Here is a 21,642-nt window from a genome sequence, read left to right as displayed (position 1 = left end):
CAGCCTGTTGAGTAGGACGAACATGCTTCAGTAGGGATGATGCAGATCCTTGGAGCAGCAGCTACTACGGAAGTAGCCTCTAGGAGGGATCCTGCAAGAAATCAGCTGGAATATGTTCAGATGAAGATAGGTGGGACCGATGTTCTCACTATGGTCGATAGTGGAGCTTCACACAATTTCATGAGTGAAGACACGACAAGGAGACTTGGGCTGAAGTTTGTACCTACAAAGGCACAAATGAAGACAGTAAACTCTCCCTCGACAACAATCCTTGGGACGGCCGAAAAGATAGATGCCACACTTGGTGAATGGACCGGGAAGGTAGACTTCACCGTGGTGAGGATCGATGACTATGAAGCGGTCTTAGGGATGGAGTTTATGAAACAGTTTGAAGCCATGGTTGTGCCTCATTTGAGGAAGCTTTTCATTTACGATGGAAGGGAGGATGTTCCCATTGGTGTTCCAACCATTGGGGTAGACAAGACTAATCGTAAATTGGGAGGCATGCAGATGGAGGACCAGACAAGGGTGGATAAGAGGTTGACTACATTGGAAGCAAAGTTTGAGGAACAAACGGTGGTCATCCGCACACTTTCAGATAGCATCTCAGAGCTTTCGAGAAGACTAGAGATAGTGGAAGATGATGATGATGATGAGCTGTATGTGAGACCGAGTAACCAGAGGGAAGACCGGGAAGCATACCTCCAGAGAATGGAAGTTGAAGACCCTGATAGATGGATCGAGTTGATCAGCCAAGGAGAGCCTTCAAGCTCTCCCCGAACATCTTCTTGAAAGACAAAGGGAAGTGGGCTCATTGTTGGCTGTTCAAGGCAATGAGCCCTCACTTGGAGATTGAGCAGGAGTAAGATCGTGCAGCAGGAAATGGGGGGGGTTCCCATAGATCTGGGCATGAGGCAGTATGACATGGTGGAAGCAGACTCTATGCAGGTTGATGGACACCTTACAGGAGAAAGCCTACACCGTGGTGAACAAACTTGGCAGCGGATGAGTTGTCGGGTCGACAACGTCTTCGGGTGGAGGAGAGTGTGACGCCCTGGCGACTTGGGCAGGGCGCGCACGACGGTTGACACGAAGGTGGAGTGACTCGCGGGTGAACCGGGCGGGTAACCGTGCACGGTGGCCGGGCGGATAGGCAAACATAACAATGACCGGGTGGCGAGCTGGGCGAAGGCGCGCCCACCCACCGGGCGGACGCACACGGGAGTCGGGTGGCAGGCGAGCTGGGCAGGAGCGCGCCCACCCACCGGGCGAACGCACACGGACAGAAGGGCGAGCTGGGCAGAAGCGCGCCATGACGGTTGGGCGGCGAGCCGGGCGAAGGCGCGCCCACCAGGTAGACAAACACGTGAAGGTCGGGCGGCGAGCCGGGCAAAGGCGCGCCCGCCCGCCGGGCACACAGGCACACGACGGTTGGGCGGCGAGCCGGGCGAACGCGCGCCCGCCCGCCAGGCAGGCAAACACGAGACGAAAGTGAGACGACAAGCTGGGCGAGGGAGCGCCCACCCGCCGGGCGAACTGACACAGCGTGGACACGGGCACGAGCAGGGCGCGAAGTGCGAAGGTAAACGGCGAGCCGGTTGGGGAATCGGCGGGTCGACCCGAGGGCGACCCGCACCAAACGGACGGGCGACCCAAGGGCGAACCCTGCCCAAGGCGCAGGTGACAGACCGAACACGGGCGAGCAGACACGAGTTGGCAGGTGGACGTGAGCGAACGGACATGAGCTGGCAAAGTGAAAATGGGCGAGCTGGGCGGAGGTTGGCACAAGGGCGCGGGCAGCAAGACATAACGGGCGAAAGGCACGGAAGTTAAGAAGAAAAGGACCGAAGGTTATAGGGCATGGTCGCCCTTGCCTTAAAGCAAGGGCCGACCCGCCCCTCAAGAGAATTCGGGGTTTCGTAAAACTAAAGCAAGGGCGTCGGCCAAAGTTATGGAAGCCCCTAGAGGATCGAGGGGAGACTATAAGAAGGCGAGCTCATTGTGACGAAGAGAGGCAAGAAGTCTGGAGCGTTCTCTCTACACGCAAAAGACAGAAAAACAGATATGCGCACTCTCTTGTAGTGCGAAGTCTTAAGGTGGAACGCAGGTTGGGTTGTCAAGTGAGGCCGAACAGATTGAACCGTGAGGACTGTTGAAACCATCAGAGCAAGTAAACGTTCGAGCGTAGTAAACAGGGAGGCGGATCTTGGTAACAGCATCTTGGTTCGGGTGGCACGTTGATGTGCGCAGGTCCGGCAGGAGGTAGAGCTCGGGCGAGCTACCTCGGGTGAGATCGGCGTATAAAGGCGGACACCACAATACAGAACTGGGCGGCGAGTTGCGAGCTCGGGTGAGCCAACTCGGCTGCAGGTCGAACAGATACAGGCGGGCAGCCTGTCACTTATTCGGGATAGTGAAACGGAGTTTGGGTGAAGTCTGCCGTGGGCAGAACTGTTGCAACCGGTGGAGCTATCGTGCAGGGTGCCGAACCAGCAACGAGTTGGGGCTCGGTTGTGGTTGCGGGCGCACCATTACACAGCGGTTAAGGGTTGAACGGGCCGGCGAGTTAGCGTTCGGGCGAACCAACTCGGCCGCGGTCGTGCAGCAGAAAACGGGCGTTTGCCCGAGTTATAGTTGGATTAATATGACGGTCGTGGGTCTGCCCGACGTCTATTGTAAATCTGTTAAAGGGTGCGGCCGAGACTTAAGACCGGTGCACGGATTGTAATCTTTGTAAAGTGACTATAATACAACTTGGTTGGGCGAACTCTTGGGTAGTTGCCCCTCCCATAAATCTGGTTGTGTGGATTTTTATTATTGTGGCATTGAATTATGTTGAATGTGTATGTTAATGTTTAATGAAGATTAATGCACGTGATAATAAGAATAAGTTAAGTTTATGTGTGAGGCGTAGTCCATAAACGTGCGGTCGGAAGATTGGGCGTTCGGTGGTGCCGCGCACCGCCCAATTAGAAAAAAAAGATTGGGGGCGTGACACCCCCCCTCTCAAAATACGATGTAATCAAAAGAAAAGAGGAAGAAAAGACAATTGCTAAGCAAATGTGTCCTTCACTCCAAGACGATCGCGCAGAGAGCGAAACTTCTGCTCAGTGAATGTTTTGGTGAAGATGTCTGCAGTCTATTCTGCTGAGGGACAAAACTGCAAATCAATGACTAGATCATGTACTAAGCCTATGATGTAGTGCATATGGATCTCTATGTGCTTTGTCCACTGCTGCTATACTGGATCCCTGCAAAATTTGAGAGTGCTCTGGTTGTCACACCAGATGACGTTGGGCTGGTGGAACTGGACGCCCAACTCAGTGAGGAAGTGTTGTAGCCACAAAGCCTGAATGGTGATGTTGACTACTCCTCTGTACTCGGCCTCAGCTGAAGAGAGAGCAATAGCAGCCTGCTTCTTGCTCGACCAACAGATAGGGCCAAATCCTAGACTGAGTGAATATCCAGAGGTGGAATTGCAATCAATGTTGTCTCCCGCCCAATCAGAATCTGTGAAGCCAAGGAGGTTCAATGCGGTGCCTGCTGCATAGTGAATCCCGAAGGTGATGGTGCCCTGCACATATCGGAGGATGTGCTTGGCAGCATTCCATTGTAGCTCATGCGGCTCCTGCATGTATCTGGAAACTGCCCCTACCGCATATGAGACATTTGGTCTGGAGTGGGTGAGGTACAATAAGCTCCCCACTAGCTGTTGGTAGAGAGTGCTATCAACTAATGGAGTGTCACCTTCATCCTCAAGGCAGACGCCAGACAGAAAAGGAGTCGGTGCTGGCTTGCAGTCAGTCATGTGAAATCTCTCGAGGAGATCCCGTGCATACTTAGCCTGAGAGAGTTTGATGCCTGTGGCATCCTGGCTAATCTCAAGACTAAGAAAGAAGTGTAATGGACCCATGTCCGTCATTAAGAACCTATCATGCAAGGCCCTCTTGACTGTAGCAATGGCTGAAGCCAGGTTTCCGGTGATCAAGGGATCATCCACATACAAAACTAAGATAAGAAGAGAATCATGTGTCCTGAGCATGTAAACATTCGGATCATCTTTCAAAGTTTTGTGATAAGAGAAAAGAATCTATCTTCGCATACCAAGCTCTCAGGGCCTGCTTAAGGCCGTAGAGAGATTTCTTTAGTCTGCAGACCAAATATGAATCCTAAATGAAACCATGTGGCTGCTCCATGTAAATCTCCTCTGATAGGTATCCGTGAAGAAAGGAATTCTTCACATCCATCTGATGTAATTCCCATCCTTAGGCAGCCGCAGTGGCAAGTGTAAGGCGTATGGAATCCATCTTTGCTACTGGAGCAAAGGTCTCGTCATAATCAATGCCATGCACTTGTTGGAAGCCTTTAGCTACTAGCCTCGCTTTCCGTCTGGTGATTTGCCCATTTGCAGCACTCTTGGTCCTGTAGACCCATTTGCATCAGACAAGTTTCCTTCCTAAAGGAAGGGGGACCAGATCCCAAGTCTGGTTCTCAAGAAGGGAGTTATATTCCTCCTCCATGGCAGACTCCCAAGATGGATGCCCAGCAGCCTCAGCATAAGATTGCGGATCAGAAGACTGAACCAAATGACAATGTTAGGATGGCGATGGTTCAGTGGCAGTGATGACAAGAGGAGGCTCAATAAACTCTAAGCCAGTCCTCTGCAGATTCGAATTATCCCCCACAAGACCATTTCTAGCAGCTGGGTGGTCTTGTGCATATATCTCACGTAAGCTCCTTGTTCTCTGATTTATGACAGGGGAATATGATTCACCGCTTGACTTTGCATCTGCATGCTCTACCTCGGCATTTGCATGCTCTATATCTGCATCTGAGTGTACTGAGTCATCATCTCGAACATGAGGTAGATAAAAGGTGTCTGCATGCAGCAATTGAGGTGCATGCGAGAGACTTTACTCAAATTTGACACTTCGCTCAATGATGAGCTTGTCTATAGAGGAAATCAAGAGCCGATATCCCTTCACACCGTCAGGGTATCCAACAAAGATGCACTCAATGCTCTGTGGATCAAGAACTTTCCTATTTTCAGAGGGGATGTTGGCCCATGCTCGGGAGCCGAAAACACAGAAGTGGGTGACCTCTGGTTTAGTGCCGCTCCAAGCCTCAAAGGGGGTCTGATCTTTGACAGACCTATGAGGAGATCTGTTCTGGATGTAGTTAGCACAATTAAGTGCTTCAGTCCATAGCTTATGAGGTAGTGACTTAGCATGCAACATGCAGGAAGCCATCTCTTTGAGAGATCGGTTCTTTCTCTCATCAACTCCGTTCTACTGCGGAGTGTATGGAACTGTGTATTGCAACTGTATGCCGGACTGAAGGCAAAGGTTCCGAAGTGTTGTGTTAACATATTCCCCCCCATTGTCTGTATGGAGAGCTTTGATCTTTCTCTCTGACTGTGTCTCAACTAGTGCTTTGAAATCTTTAAAGTGCGCAAAAACTTCAGATTTGGCCATGAGAAGATACACCCAAGTATATCGTGAGAAATCATCAATAAATGTAAGCACATACCTTGCTTTGTTGATGGAAGGATGAGGAAAAGGCCCCATGAGATCACTATGGATCAGATCTAGAGGAGAGGATGCTCTGTGAGTCTTGCTGGTGTCAAACTTTTCTCTGGGATGTTTGCCAAGGACACACCCTTCACAAACTCCTTTGGAAAAACTGATATTTGGCAAGCCTTCCACCATCTCATTCTTGCTTAGTTGTTGCATATGCCTGTAATTTAAGTGACCAAACCTCTCGTGCCAAAGCCTACTACTATCATCAGCATGTGTAAGCAATAAGGAGGATCTAGATTCAATAAATTCAAAAAATGTATACAATCTGGCTCCATTGTTTACCTCACCAATTGCAATTTTGGAGTTTCTATGTAGATCATATATGTTCACTACATCTGGAGTGAATTCCACTCTCTTTTCAGTGCCGGAATGAGTGATTTGATAAACTGAAAGTAGATTTACTGAAAGTTTTGGAACATGAAGCACATCTTCAAAGCTTCCGTGTAAAAGTTCCACTCTACCTTCTCTGGTGACCTCAATAGGTGAGTCATCTCCCATGAGGATGGGAGGTCCTTTGCATGCATCCAAATAGTAATAGACTTCCTTTGCAGTAGCCATATGATGTGATGCACCAGAATCTATAATCCATGAATCAAGAGAAGAATTAATTGCAGCTAAAGCATGAAAATTGTTACCTTTCTCGTGTGGCGGATCCTCAGTTTTCTTCTTGACGCCCTAAGGGATGTGGTCCCCAAGGTTGTGCTTTTGAAGGATTTCTGCCATTTGGTCAATTTGTTTCTTCATGCAAGAGGATTCTGGATGGAATCCTCTTTGACAGTAGGTGCATCTGTTTCCTTTCTTTCCTTTCTCATTTCTCGAGCCGGAAGATTCATTGAAGGGCTTGGTGTACCCTTCCTTCCTTAGATGGGAATGCACTTTTCCCTTGTCTTTTTGCTGCTGATTTTTCTTATTTGATTCAAATCTATGATTTTTATTGTGGCTGCCATCATGCATAGCAAGTGCATGCGCTTTTGGAGGTTTGATTTTCCCCATGCCAATGAGTTTATCTTGCTAAAAAATAAGGGACATCAAAAATTATTTGAGAGAAGGCATAGTGTAGAATTTACATGTTGCGAGCCTTACAGAATGAAATGTAGACAAAAAGACGGAGTATTCCAGTCCGAGCTTTGACATAATAGAGAGAACTTGGCGACTCTCCTCCTTGGATTTGTCAATTCCACAACCCTTGTGTTGCAGCAATAGATCATTATATTTGGTAAAGAAGTCTTGAATTTTGTCATAGTTCTGTGGATCTAATGGCAGCAGCTCCATTTCAAGTAGATGTCCTTTCATCTCATCCTGTTTCTCGTAGAGATCTTCAACCTTTTTCCAAATCTCATTTGGAATATTGCAGGCAGAAAGATGAAACTGCAACTCTGAAGAGATGCACATGCATATGGATCCGTGGGCCTCATCCATACGGTTGAGGTACTTGGATTTCTCTATGGCTGAAGTGGGTTCCACTTCTGTAGCCATGGTAATCCTGTACAACCCTTTATGACGAAGGTATCGAGCCATTTGGTCATTCCATTCGTGATAGTTGTACGGCGCTAGGATTGATACTTTGGGAAACTCCATTTTTCTGTCGATCTTCGATCTCCAAGCTGTAATACCTGCAAAATAAAGTACTGGTGCGCCTTTTATCTAGCAACCTGTGGGCTCTGATACCATGTAAATGTGTTATAAAACTTGCACAGATGAATATAACTAGTAAAGGTTGAACACACAGCTTTGCAGAGAAAAAACACTAAAAGAAAATCGAAAGAAGAAAAGAATGATTCATTAGAAAATATGTTACAATGCACCATAGTGATGATCAATGAGAAGACTCAACACCTACAAGTTCCGGAAATAACCAGCGAGTTGCGGAGTGAAAGAAGGAGCAAATGAGGGAGTAAATCATGGAGAAGAACTAACCAGTTGCGTTGTTAAAAAATGAGCAAATCAAGGAGTAAATTATGCAAAAGGAATCTTGCATGTAGTCTCGTGCTCTAACTAAAAGTCTGCATGTAGGTGTGTAGTAGTTCCAACAAGCATAAGACATGACGCATGTTTTTGTAGTTTATTCACATAGATTCGTTTTTTGCTACTAAAGGATTTTTAGGGCAGTGTGCCCTAATATAAAAAAATAACCCTATGGACGCATGTTTCTATTCCGAAAGATGGTGGATGAATAAATTTTGATGACTAATTTTATAAATATGTATTTGTTTATAAGAGAAGGATTTTAAATAAATAAGTTTTGAAATTAAAAATAGTTTTAGATTTAAGTTTCGAAAAAGGGAAAATTATGAGAAATATGACACACAGGAATTTATCTTCGTATTTAAAACGAGTCAAGAAGAAAATTCCTAGAAAGCATCATTGTTAGTGAAAGCATCGATGAATGGTGCGCATTGTCCTACTCGTATTTGATTAAAAAAAATCAATAAAGAGGAATCAAAATTTTGCTCTCTTCATAGGTTTAATTTATATTTACGTAATAACTGGACAGATGGCAGTGTCGCTTCAAAGTTACCCTTCAATGAACTGGAAACACAATCGTAAATGAACCAGAAATAATTTTAATGATCCTAAGTGTGCTATTAGTTTACATGGAAACCAATTTAGAATTCCCGCGATTTCATGTTACTTTTATAGAGTAAAATGTAAAACGAATTTTTAAAGAAAGATGTCATCCCACGTTTTCAAGCCATGAGCTTTGCGTAGTGTCTTCCTTCATTTCAACTCCACTGAGCAGAGAATGGAATGGCACAATAAAATGATATGTGTGGAGCTAGATACAGATCATATTCTTCCCTATTGCTTGTACTCATTCACAATGAACACCCATGGAAAGCCCATAACCCCACGTGGCTATCTTTCCCTCTGCGGGTATGGGCCATCTCATTCTGTCGCTGAACTGGCCAAACGCCTCTCTAGCAACCATGGACTCTCCATCACCTTCATCACCAGAAAATGGCTGTTGTCGCCTGGTCTCATGGCTGCTTATGCGGAGTCCATGGCGTCCTCAGGTCTCGACATCAACATGATCTAGCTGCTGGAGGAAGAGATCGAAGGCGCTCAACATTTGAAAATGGAAACTTACATATCAAAACTTCTGGAGAAATCGAAAGGATCAGTAAAAAATGCTCTCGCATCCCTCGTCGACTCTGCCTCTCCCCTCTCTGCTTTCGTCACTGATGTTTTCTGCTCCACTATGTTCGATGTGGCCGCCGAGCTCTGTATACCCACATACTTATTCTTCACTTCCACTACTTCTATGCTTTTAGTGACGTTATCTCTTCCTAACCTTGTCTCGGAGATCCCAATTTCGTTTAAGGATGTAGATTTTCCAATAGTGGTATTGGGCACTCCGACGATCCCTCCCAGTGATATGCCAACTCCCTTTGAGGACAGGTCGGATGAGGGCTTTTATTGGATCCACCACCATTGCTCACGTCTGTGGGAAGTAACGGGCGCTTTGGTAAACACGTTCGAGGAACTAGAGCATGAAGCGATCAAATCTCTTGTGGAGGGAAAGATATCTAATCCGAGGGAGATTGGTCGAATGCTCCACATTTATCCAGTTGGGCCGCTCATGCCATCATTGTGTTAGATAAACTTGACCCTAAGGTGGAGTTGAGGTTATGTCAACAATTATGGTTAACAGTTGTGGTTTTGGGCACCTAGTATTGGTGACTCATGGTATTGAGCCCATGGTATTACATGTAGTTGAAGCCCTTAAAAGGCTTGTGTACTCTCCATTGTAGGTAGCCATAGTTGAATGGTGAAAGCTCAGGTTGTTGGTCGGATTGGGTGTGTTTTAGCCAAGGACAATAATAGATCTATTGTTGGTTGGTTTTTCCCCAATTGGGTTTTCCAGATAATCATGGTGTACATGGTTTGAATGTGTATTTTTTGATTGTTATATTTATTTCTCTTGAACCCTAACAAGTGGTATCAGAGCTCTAGTTGGCAAGGGCCGTGGCTAGCTGTTTGAAATGTTCCCATCAACGAAGTAGTGGCGCTGGTTGAAGCAATAGCTCGTTGCACAAACCAGCAATATTCATTGAGTGGTGGTTCCATGAGGAGCAAGAAGAAAATGAAGTCTGAAGGCTTTGCCAAGGCCTGGTTCGATGACTCTTCCACACAGGCAGCAGGCAGGGACAGCGCCTTCCTTTCTTACACGTGCAGTCGTCCGCAGAGCAGATGGCTCTGGCTACGCAAAAAGCAGAGGTCTCCTCTTCTCACACAGGCAAATGTGGACCGACAGCGTACTCCTCCTCAATGCTCAGGAAAAACACGCAGCAACCTCCTCAACGCACAGGAAAAACACGTATCCTCTCCTCACGCAGGACAGCAGATGGTTTTTCCATTGAAGCGCCAGCAAAGCGTCGGGCTGAAAAGAAATCACGGGAAAAAAGAAGGAAAACCCCTGTTTTGTGTTTTTTTTTGTGGAGCCATGATCGATGGGCAGAGGAGCCGCGTGATTCACTCGCAGAGGCACTGAGTGTGTAGCCTGAGTTTTGACGCCGATGAAGATGGCGGAATAGAGAGTAATTCCAGAAAATGGAAAATGAAACGGAGCTCGGTGTAGCCCATGGTTTTGCGCACCAGATTGCCCCGTCAAAGGACCGGAGTGCGCCACCCATGGTGCCTGCACTTACCTCGAACGTCCAGCCCCAGGCGGGTGAGTACACCAAAGAAAAGCTTCTGGAGTTGCAGAAAAATACCAAGAGCCTAGGGGGTTCGAAACCTCAACCCCTGGCCGAGAGTAATAAGCCCTCCGAGACCGTGGTTGTGTTGAAGGGTTTAGTCAAGCCGTGACCGTGGTTGTGTTGAAGGGTTTAGTCAAGCCGTCTGGCGAGGGCAATGGGTTGGGATTAAAAAGGCATGGTTAAACTTGCAGTGGTTCAAGTTGTGTGTCGGTCAAGATAGCAACAAAATAAAAATAAAATGAAAATTTTCATGTAAATGGGTATACGACTGTAAGACCTCGTAAGGCATGCGTACCCCAGTAAATCATTAGTAAAGTCTAAATGTCCGCTTGGGTGATATGGGGATGCATGTGGTGGTATGATGACGCATGCTGAACTAGGACAGCTTGTGAGATTATCAAATACCCTAACATTGACATGGTAGGGCCTGGAGGTGAGTGGTGGCTGGCTCACTTGGCAGATTTGGCTAGAAGGAAAACCCAAAGTCAAGTTTAAAGGGGGAATTGTTAGATAAACTTGACCCTAAGGTGGAGTTGAGGTTATGTCAACAGTTATGGTTAACAATTGTGGTTTTGGGCACCTAGTATTGGTGACTCATGGTATTGAGCCCATGGTATTACATGTAGTTGAAGCCCTTAAAAGGCTTGTGTATTCTCCATTGTAGGTAGCCATGGTTGAGCGATGAAAGCTCAGGTTGTTGGCCGGCTTGGCTATGTTTTAGCCAAGGACAATAATAGATCTATTGTTGGTTGGTTTTTCCCCAATTGGGGTTTTCCAGATAATCATGGTGTACATGGTTTGAATGTGTATTTCTTGATTGTTATATTTATTTCTCTTGAACCCTAACACATCGCCGCTTCAACACAACGACAAACTTGTGGAAAACGGACGGGCAGATTGCCTCAAGTGTTTACACAAGAAGCCGCCTTCGTTGGTTCTCTTCGTTTCCTTCGGAAGCGGAGCCGCTCTACGCAGGGCTCAGGTCACCGAACTCGCCATGGCAAGTCAACATCGCTTTTTGTGGCTGCTCCGCAATCCATCCAGCAGCTTTTTGTCCATCGAGAAAACAGAGCTTTCCCAACTGTTACTCGAGGGATTTGAGAGTCGAACCCGAGACCAAGAACTTGTTGTTGCTTCATGGGCGCCTCAGGTTCCTGTTCTCTCCCACCCATTCACCGGCGGTTTCCTTTCTCACTGTGGCTGGAATTCTGCGCTGGAGGGCATCTCACATGGAGTGCCGATGATCCGTTGGCCTCTTTTTGAGGGACAAAGAATGAACAACCTTCTACTGGTTAAAGAGTTTAAGGTGGCAATCACAGCAAACATGGAAGAATGAATTCATAAAAAGAGGAGAAGTGGAAAGAGCAGTTAGAGAGTTGATGGAAGGAGAAAATGGGATGAGGGTAAGGGCGAGAGAGAGAGAGAAAATTGAAGGAGAAGGTCGTGAATGAGTTCAAAAAATGGTGTAGTTTTAATCATTTTTCTGGTCACATGCATTGTGTGATTTTTTACTATTATCTTTTTTTTTATTTTTTTTTTATTTTCATAAATAAATTGCCAAAAATATCATTTTTCCTTTCCAAAGCCTTAGTCATTACCTTTCCCATTTTCCTTTAGTCATAATAATTTAAATATTAGGATTTTTTCTTCCCACCATTCAACTTGGAATATGTATCACATGACCTTGGTCTTATATTTTTTTACATGAATTTTTACCAGGGCTATTACAGAACTCTCTGGTTTAGGGAACACGCTCCTCGGTGTTAAATGACACCTAACACCCCCAAAACTGTTGAAAAGAAAAACACACAATGACCAGTGTTGAAACATGAAAAACATACCATTTACTGGAGATTTATAACATCGCTGATTATGGTATTTACAATAACCACATACACTTCTACACATTTGTTTCAATCAACTAATAATCATATTGTCTATGGACCTTTATAAATCTTGCTCGATACAATGTTTACAATAATATACACATGCACATTTGCTCAACCAACAAATAAAAGGATACGATGTTGGCATATGCAACAAGAGAATCTAGAGGCTTATACCTCCACCCTCAAAAGTAGTACCAGGATTCACCTCCTTCCTAGGAAGTCCAGAATCCACTACCAAAGTCAAAGTTGCATCCAATGTCCAACGCTACAATCTCACACCACTTGTCATCTCCGTAAACAGTTACCGACTCATTGTTCAATGGCACACTCCCAATGTGCATTTAATTCTATTTTACAATGTAAATTGACCAAAACAAATCCATCCGCGACCTTTTCTTCTCTGCTACACAGTCCCTCGGGAAATCTGGTCACCCCCTTTTGTGTAGTCACTCACCTTCCAAGTTCCCCAACATCTCCTATCGTAGGTGATCCATCTCTAGGCAAGGTTTCCTCGCATCGAAAGTTCAAACAACGAAAGCATATCTCTGCCTCAAAATCATCCTGCCAGTCATAGCATGCTCAAGGAAATTAGTGGACTCTATTGAGAACCAGTGTCCCACAATGGCTCTACTAAGGCTTTCTCCTCAGTTTGGGTTGGGTGTCCACTCAGTGTGACGAGTGAACAAGGTTCTCATTTCCTAAGTCAAGCTAGGCTATAGCTACCTTGATTTACTTCTCGCGTCTTCTTCCGAGTTGTAGTTAGTTGGCATATTATAATATATAAAGAATCTCCGACACCTAAAGTGCTTTACCAACATGTGGCTTCCTGTTCCAATTCGTTTCGTTGTTGTTGCTAATTCTTGTAGTTAGTTTCAACCACCCAAACTGGGAATTTCCATGCTTTCCTATACCAAGCACATAATTTCTATTAAATTCAAACCAAATTGAAACAAATTTAAATCATACCTCATTGGTGGTCCTATAATAAGGTACACTTGCATTTAAGTTTGATTTCTTGTTGTCATAACAAGTCAAACTAGTTGTTTGATCAAATCATCATGCATAAACGCATCACATTAGTTAGCTCAAAACACAACCATCATAGATCAAAATCATGAATCACATACAATCATCATAAACCAAAATCATAGATCACATGTAATCATTATAAATCAAAATCACAAATCATATGTATAATAAAACTAAAATAAAATACTAATACCTATCCTTTAATCAGTCCTTACTATTGCCTTTGTTCTTTCTGTACACACACCGGATCGGTTGCCACACCCGGCAAGCACCCAATGCCTTCCCTTCTCTTCAATCATGTACACATACACACAGTGTACATCACAACATGTACATCCACACACAACGTACAATACCACACAATATATACACCTACACCTTGCACACAACATAACACATACACCTACACATAATGTACGATACCACACAATATATACACCTACACCTGATGTACAACACAACACATACATTTATACCTGATGTACAACAACACATACTACATATACTTACACCTGGCATACAACACAACACAATACATATACTACACAGAGTACAACACAATAAATACACATGTCATGATACCACATCTACACAATGCACATACATACTACTGCATGCCCACAACACAACATGTACGACATGCACACAATACCACATGTACACTTGTACCATATGTACAACATGTACACAACACCACCTGCACATGTGTGCACAACATCAAATGTACACGGCACCACCAGCACAACGTGTACACAACGCCACATGTACACTGCATGACCTATACAATGTGTACACAATACTACATGTACACAACACCACAAGAATGACATCTACACAACACCACAAGAATGACATCTACACAACACCACATGTACACAACGCTAAATGCACGACATGTACACAACACCACCTGCACACAGAACCACATGTAAACAACACCACATGCACACAACATCACATGTACAATCATGCACACAACACCATATGTACATAGCACCACATGTACAACATGCACACAACACCACAGGTGTGATCATTGAATATACAATATGCACAACATATACACAACCTTAGTCACCGGGTTCGGCAAACTTGAACGAATAAATTTGAAATTTGCTGAACTTCAACCGAATTCAAATTTATTTGTTCAAGTTCACCGAAAAAATTCCAAACTCGAATAAAATTTCGAACACAAACAAAATGCTGAACTCTAATAAAAAAAACGCCATTAAATTTCTTTAGGTTCGTTTAGGTTCATTTTTTTCTCCATTTAAAGAAAATGAATTTTATGCGGGTCTTTTCGATGTTTAAAAATAAATAAAAAAATTAAGTTTCGATGTTTGCAAGCCCATGGGTTTGGTTTTGTTCCAACTTGCGGCCCGCGGGTCTGTTTTGTTTTATAAATAGAACCGTGACCATAAAAGTGAAAACAGAACCGTGACCAGTCCACAACATACACAACTCTCCGCGGGTTTTCAAACGGTTTTCGAGTCTCGACGTCAGCATATACAGCCTACAGGTGACTAGTGCAGCATGTTGGCATACACATCTCGGCCAACCACCACACAGCTCAGCCTCCTGCACACTACACGCATACACAATGCAGACTATAGCTTGACACTGCATGCATACAATTTATCAGTGTTTGTTTTTTTTTGTTTATAAACAACTCTAGCCTCTACCTTCCCCTGCACCATGCATGCATACATAGCCTGAGACTCTATTGGATAGGCACAACAAACGACATTCCTGAGGCAACATAAGGGTTTTGAAGGATTAATCTCTGTGGCCAAGTTCCAACCTCAGAAGGCAACAACTCACACTTGGAGATAATTCAGAGTTCTATTGAGGGTTGTAGTTCTGACAGAGCAGTGAGCCGCCTTCAAGTAGCCTCAGCGAGCCTTCAAGAAGCCTCCAACAAGTTGCACTCTCTAGACTCCAGCGTCCAGGTAAGTAAGAAATTAAAATACAATTTTTTTTTTATCAGTTCAATACAATTTACTAGTTTTTATTGATTAAATACAATTTATCAGTGAAATACAATTTATCAGTAAGTCACAAATTACAATTTACTAGTTTTTTTAATATAGTGTCTGGACTCTCAGACTTCAGCCTGAGAGATCTAGACTCTTTAAATTTATTTTATAAATTATAGTTTCAAACTTTCATAATTTCATTCTGCAAACAAAATATAAAAATTATTAAAATGTAAATTGAAAAAAAATTGCAAACATTTCAGGCTTCAAGCCTTCACCTCAGTCTTCAACAATCAGAAATTCAGAACTTTCAAATTTCAATGGCACCCCCAAAATCAACTGTTGTAGCATGGAATTTTGTCAAAAAAGAGGGGAAAAATATTTTGTGTCAGTTGTGTGGACATCAATTCACTAGCTCTTTAACTAGAGCAGTGTATCACCTTCTCAGTATTAGCAATGGAAGTGGAGGTGGTGTTGATGGTTGCACTAAGATCTCTAATGAACAAAAAATCATAATGGAGAAAGATTATTTCACTTCAAAGATGGAAAATGAGAAAAAGGAAAATAAGAGGCAATGAATTGAGAGGGAGATTGTCATGTCCTCCTCCAACACCATTAATTCAATCTCAACCATTTGTGGATCAAGTTCTACTCAAGTAAAAACAGGTGGAACCAAAACATTAAATCAATTCTGGAAACCTCTTGAGAAAGAAAAAGTTGATGATGTTGTTGTAGAATTCTTTTATACATGTGCAATTCCCTTTAATGTGGCAAAAAGTCCATATTTTAAAAATATAATTAAAAATGCCATTGATTTTGGGAAGGGCTATGTTCCTCCTGGATCTGAAGCTTTAAGGACAACTTTGCTAAAGAAAACAAAAGACAGAGTGACAGGAAAGTTGGTTCAGAGTAAAGAGTCTTTGAAGCTTACAGGATGCACAATTTTGAGTGATGGTTGGTCAAATTTGTGTCACCACCCACTGATCAATGTGCTTGTTTACAGTCCTCAAGGGGTACTTTTCTTGAAGGCAGTAAATGCAATGGATTGTGTGAAGGCATTAGAATTTATATTTGGAATTTTGGATCAAGAGATTAAGAGGTTGGGGAGGAAAATGTGGTCCATGTTATTACAGATAATGCATGAAATTGTGTTGGTGCATGGAAGCTGATTATGGAAAAATATAATCACATTTATTGGATCCCTTGTGCAACTCACTACTTGGATTTAATGTTGCATGACTTAGCCAAATTTCCTTGGGTCAATGAGACAATCTGAAGAGCCAAAACAATTGCAAACTTCATCATCAACCATCTTCTCACTTTGAGCATATATAGGAAGAATGCATCAAAATAGTTGTTGAGGCCTTGTGATACAAGGTTTTCTGCTTTTTATATTACTCTGAAAAGAGTTGTTGAGGAAAAAGTGAGCCTAAGAGCTTTTTTTTGCAATATTGAGTGGGAGAGATCTACCCTTTCAAAACAAACTAAGGGGAAAAATGTTGAGCAAATAGTGCTCAATAATGGCTTTTGGGAAAATGCAAACAAGGTTTTAAAAATATGTGGCCCAATTGTTAATGTGCTCCGCATAATTGATGGTGACAAACCTTGTATGGGTTTTGTTTAAGAAATCATTGATCGTTCCAAAGAGACCATTGCAAGTGATTTTAATAATGTGGAAGTTGATTACCAGGAGATATGGGATTTAATTGATCAAAGATGTAAGATGATGCATAGTCCATTACATGTAGCAGCATGCTATTTGGACCATAGTTTGTTTGGGTTACCAAGACATAGGGATGAAGAAGTCATGAATGGACTTATCCAGGCTATTGAAAAGCTAAATCCAGATCTAGAACTTGCAGGTTTGGTGAGAAGTCAGTTGAGGGCATACAGGTTAGAAGAAGGGTTATTTGGAACACAATCAACAAAGTATGATAGGAGCAGAAGTGATTGGGCAGTATGGTGGGAATTTTATGGTTTAGGGGCACCAGAATTGCAAAATTTTGCAATTCATATCTTAAGCCAGGGATCAAGTGCATCATCATGTGAAAGGAATTGGAGTTCCTTTGACCACATTCATTCCAAGAAAGTAAATAGATTGTTATCTAGAAGATTAGAAGATCTTGTTTATGGTCATAGTAACTTGCAGTTGGCTTTGAAAAAAGTGGCTAAAGAGTCATCCAATTCCTCTACTCCGTGGATCGATCCTATTCGAAATGCATCAATGGATGAAGCTGATTTGTACATTGATTGTGACATTGAAAGGGAATTGAGTGATGAATCTAATTTTGAAGCATCTAGTAGATTCATAGCTCTTACTGCTCTCGATGATATATAACTTTTTGATACAACAAGTGGGCCACAAGAACATCAAGAATAAAACTTGTGTTCCTGTTTTAGATTTCTTGTTTACTTTTTGCATGAACAATTTTCTAAAACTGCCAAGCTACTTTAAACTTTCGAGTTGATATATTTTGAATACTTTTTTATCAGATTGTTTTTTAATATATGAAATCTGATATGGCTCATGGTTTTGTTGAATTTGATATGGTTTCGAATGCCTATGACGAATTTCTCACCTTGTTTAGTATGTTACATGTATGGAAGTTGGTTCTTTGTTGGCACTCGCTTTCATGGTTTATAAAATTATGTGGAAATGATTTAAAAGTTTGAGCAAAAATATTATGGGTAATTATGTTATAAGTGAAAATCCAAGTGGGTTTACCCTAGCGAGGGTTTCGGTTAATCGTTGATTATTGCAGACAACCGTAACACTACTGACTCTTCGGTGGCTCCCCTCGATGCCTCCGCTCCCCTATAGGCATGCACTGTCTCAGGCGGTTACTTTTCTGTTACAGCTATAGCATGGAGGATATGGATTTTGAGGCCATTGATTATTCTCCAAACCCATTTCGTGACCAACCTATCTTTAGCCGCCCTAACCCTAAACTGGCTCATTCCGCTCATCACTCACCTATCGACCTGTCTCCATCTCGCTCTTCTCCAGTGGGAACACTCCATGGACAATCAGCTTCCTCTCTGCACTTCAGGATTCTCTCCATTGATTCCCTGGCTCTTGACTGTCCCCTGCTCTCGTTTGGGACCCTGCATCTACTTCTTGTTGTTTTGCCCCAATCTCCTTCCTTTGAGCCAGCGCCTCCGGGGGATCTTTTTCAACAGGACATTCCATCCCCTCACTCGAATCTAGACCACATTGAAGTGACTGAGCATCTAGTAGCTCGTTCAGACATTCCTCTCAGCGCTGGATCGATGATACCATCATCTATTCCCCCATTTGGTTGATTCGAAACCCTTGTCATCAGGGTGAAATCTGTGGCACAACATTTGCAATAGGACGGTTAAAGTCCTACCGATTTGCTACAGGACCATCCCACTGTCCTCTGGACTGGGAAAAGAAATATTAAGTGCGTCAAGGCATCATCCAAGGATTTCACCATAAATTTTAGCGAAGGTTTGTACATGGGGGAAGTTGCAGACTCGGTCGAAAAAAGTTCTGGTTGGTAGGGTTCGTGGTTGGGCATATTCTGCAGAATGTCTTGGCCTCAAGGTAAAAGAAATTTGGGGGAACATTTTCAAGGAGCTGTCGGATGTGCATATTTTACCCCGAGGCTGGTTCACTCTCCAATTCGCTCAGGAAGAATATACGAATATAGCTCTGGCCAAGTATTGGCACATTGAAATGGCCTCGGTTTTGCTGAAATGATCGAGTCCATTATTCGATCTAGAAAGGGCGCAGATTAGGGCTGGACCACTCTGGGTTTGCTTGCCAGGGCTCCCTCTATAATATTGGTCAGAGGATTTTTTTGTTCGTATTTGGAATACCCTTGGCACTTATTTAGACTATGATAAATCATACATACAGTCGAAGAACAGAACACTAGCCCGCATATTGGTCCATCTGGATACTCATGAAGGTCTGGAGGAGAAAATCACTCTGCAGTGGCAGAATTTCATGAGGATACAAATACTGGACTACAAAGGAGTTCCATTTAGGTGTCGTTGGTGTCATAAAGTGGGTCACATGTATAAAGAATGCCCATTGATTTGAAAGAGTCTTGAACCTCCGGGGGCTTCTAAAGGTGTAAAGGGTCAGCCGTGCTCATCTCCGGTATAGATGCCAGCGATGGACCCACACAAAGCTGGCATGGATTGCATTCCTTAGAGATCTAGCTATGTTCACAAGACTCCCTCCCTGCCGATGACTCGATCTCGAGCTACTGCAGAGGCTGCATGCACTTCAGGTATTTCTCTTTCCTTCCTTCCTGTTAATTCTTTTATGAATGTATGCTCTGCATAGCATCCATCTGCATTTCCTTTGGATAGGTCTATTCCGCATCCTTCCATTCCTTGCTTCATTTCCTCCCACCATCCTATTTTCTCCACCACTACTCCATGTTTTCCCCTTGCATCCTCCGCCTCTCCATCACCTCCTATAGATTGGCCGAATCTGCCTCATCCTTACAACCTTTGCTCTCGCACCCACTCTACTAATTCATCATCCTCTCACATAGGTTTGGGTCTCACACACCCTAGACCCCCGATCAAACCCCCTTGTGAGCGCAAATCCTTCCTCTCCAAAGCTACTCTATGTGTTGGGGATGAAGTTGTAAGTGGTAGACAATCCTCCTTGAATCGGTTTCTTAGAGCTATGAACGCCCTACCCCAGGTTCCCCCATGAAGTGGCTATCTTACAACTGTAGGGGTATGGCTAGCACCCCCAAAAAGTTAGCCCTTTGCAGACTGTTTAATACTGAACATGCATACATTATCATGCTCCAAGAAACCCTAGGAGAAGCAGAGCGTATCACTCACATTCTGGGATCTCTGAAGCCAGGATGGAAATTCCTCTCCCTCGATGCCTTTGGTTGACCTGGAGGCCTTGCTATAGGATACAATCCATGCACTACCAAACTTAGGGCTTCCTGGGGAGGAACAAGCTTCATCGGCATGGACATTTTTTCGACAGAATTTGGAATGGACCTTAGGGTCATCAATGTGTATGGACTCTGTCAAGTGTGAGAGGCTTTCTGGAATCGGTTTCTGAATTTATCCATTACCTCATCGGACAATCTTATCATTGGTGGAGATCTCATTTCTCCCTAGGGTATGGAGAGTCCTGGGGATCCCAGGCTCAGGTGGATCCATTAACAGAAGCTATGGAGGAATTACTTGATCAACATTATTTGACAGCTGTTCCCATGATTAAGCCTCTTCCTACTTGGAGAAATAGAAGAGTTGGGGAGGCTTCCCTTGCAAGAAGACTGGAAAAATTTCTGATCAAAGTCCCTTTTCTCCAGAAATTATCTAGATATAGACAATGGGTGGGTTCAAGTGGCATATCTGATCACTCTCCTATTTTCTTGGAGATATTGGGTTCTCATAACAAACCCAAGCCACCCTTCAAATTCAATCATGTCTAGTTACAAGATCCGAGCTACATCAAGTTAATCACTGATTACTGGAAAGCAAATCCTCCTGGATATCGAACTGTGGCTGAGGGTTTCTGTCATAACCTCTCCCATCTCAAACAACCTTCTATAAAATGGGAAAAGGACAAATCACTAAGGGATGATCTTACCCTTGCTCAGATTGAATCATCTCTGGTTGATATCTTGGATGATTAGAAAAAGGGTTTCACATCGGCGGATGCAAAAGCTCAGCCTATTGAGCTGGAAAATCAGCGCTCCAAAATTCTGAAGGAGAGGGAGGAAACCTGGTGACTTAAGAGTCGAGCAATCTGGCTACAAGCGGGGGATGACAATACAAAGTTTTTTCAGAACTATGTCAAGGGGAGGAAGGCATTAAACACAATCTGGAATCTGCCTATGCTTGATGGAGGCATGGTTGAAACTTTTGATAAGCTCTCTCAATTGGGGTATTCTCAATTTCAGAATCTCTACAAGGCTCCTCCAAGGGTTAATCTTGCAGAAATTATCCGCATTTCTGGTCACTTCCCCAGATTTGTGGATGAAGACTCGATGGATGATCTTACCTCTCCTATCTCAATTACTGAACTAGAAGGGACTCTGAAATGGTTCAAAAAATATAAAATCCCGGGCCCAGATGGTTGGTCGATTGAATTCTACCTAGCCTTCTATGAGCTCTTGGGACAGGATGTGCTCAATGTAGTGGAAGAATGTAGGATGTCTGGGCGAATGTATGAGGCCATAAATTCCATCTTTATCACCCTGATTCCAAAGATAGACTCCCCCTCATCTTTTCATGATTTTTGACCTATTTCGCTATGTAACTGTCTTTATAAAATCATTGCAAAGATCATTGCCAATAGAATCCGCCCCATCCTCTCCTGCCATATCTCTCCTGAGAAATTTGCTTTCCTCTAGAACCGTCAAATTCATGAGGCTATTGGTATGGCTCAAGAAACTTTGCATTCTATCAAAATCAAAAAATTGAAGGGCATGATTCTTAAGATAGATTCGGCAAAGGC

The 21,642-nt window shown here is 43.5% G+C and overlaps 1 protein-coding gene and 1 pseudogene across 1 annotated transcript; both read left to right on the top strand.

Moving 5' to 3' along the window:
- The first annotated feature begins 8,655 nt into the window (after positions 1-8,655).
- LOC149158412 (UDP-glycosyltransferase 72B1-like) lies at positions 8,656-9,177 on the top strand. Its single transcript, XM_089433972.1, has one exon. The coding sequence runs from the start codon at positions 8,656-8,658 to the stop codon at positions 9,175-9,177; it is 522 nt and encodes a 173-aa protein (XP_089290098.1).
- Positions 9,178-11,276: 2,099 nt separating this feature from the next.
- Positions 11,277-11,615, top strand: LOC149158411 (UDP-glycosyltransferase 88A1 pseudogene; annotated as a pseudogene).
- The last annotated feature ends 10,027 nt before the right edge of the window (positions 11,616-21,642 follow it).

The sequence above is a fragment of the Pinus tabuliformis genome, chromosome 5_2 (genome assembly GCF_031772625.1).
Source record: "Pinus tabuliformis cultivar Carrire ecotype Pingquan chromosome 5_2, CPIR1, whole genome shotgun sequence".
In the NCBI taxonomy this organism is placed as follows: Eukaryota; Viridiplantae; Streptophyta; class Pinopsida; order Pinales; family Pinaceae; genus Pinus; species Pinus tabuliformis.
The sequence above is the reverse complement of the archived record's forward strand: the minus strand, read 5'-3'. Positions and strand labels throughout refer to the sequence as shown.

Coding starts and splice junctions, on each gene's coding strand:
- LOC149158412 (XM_089433972.1), top strand. CDS start 8,656: ATGGAAACTTACATATCAAAACTTCTGGAGAAATCGAAAGGATCAGTA.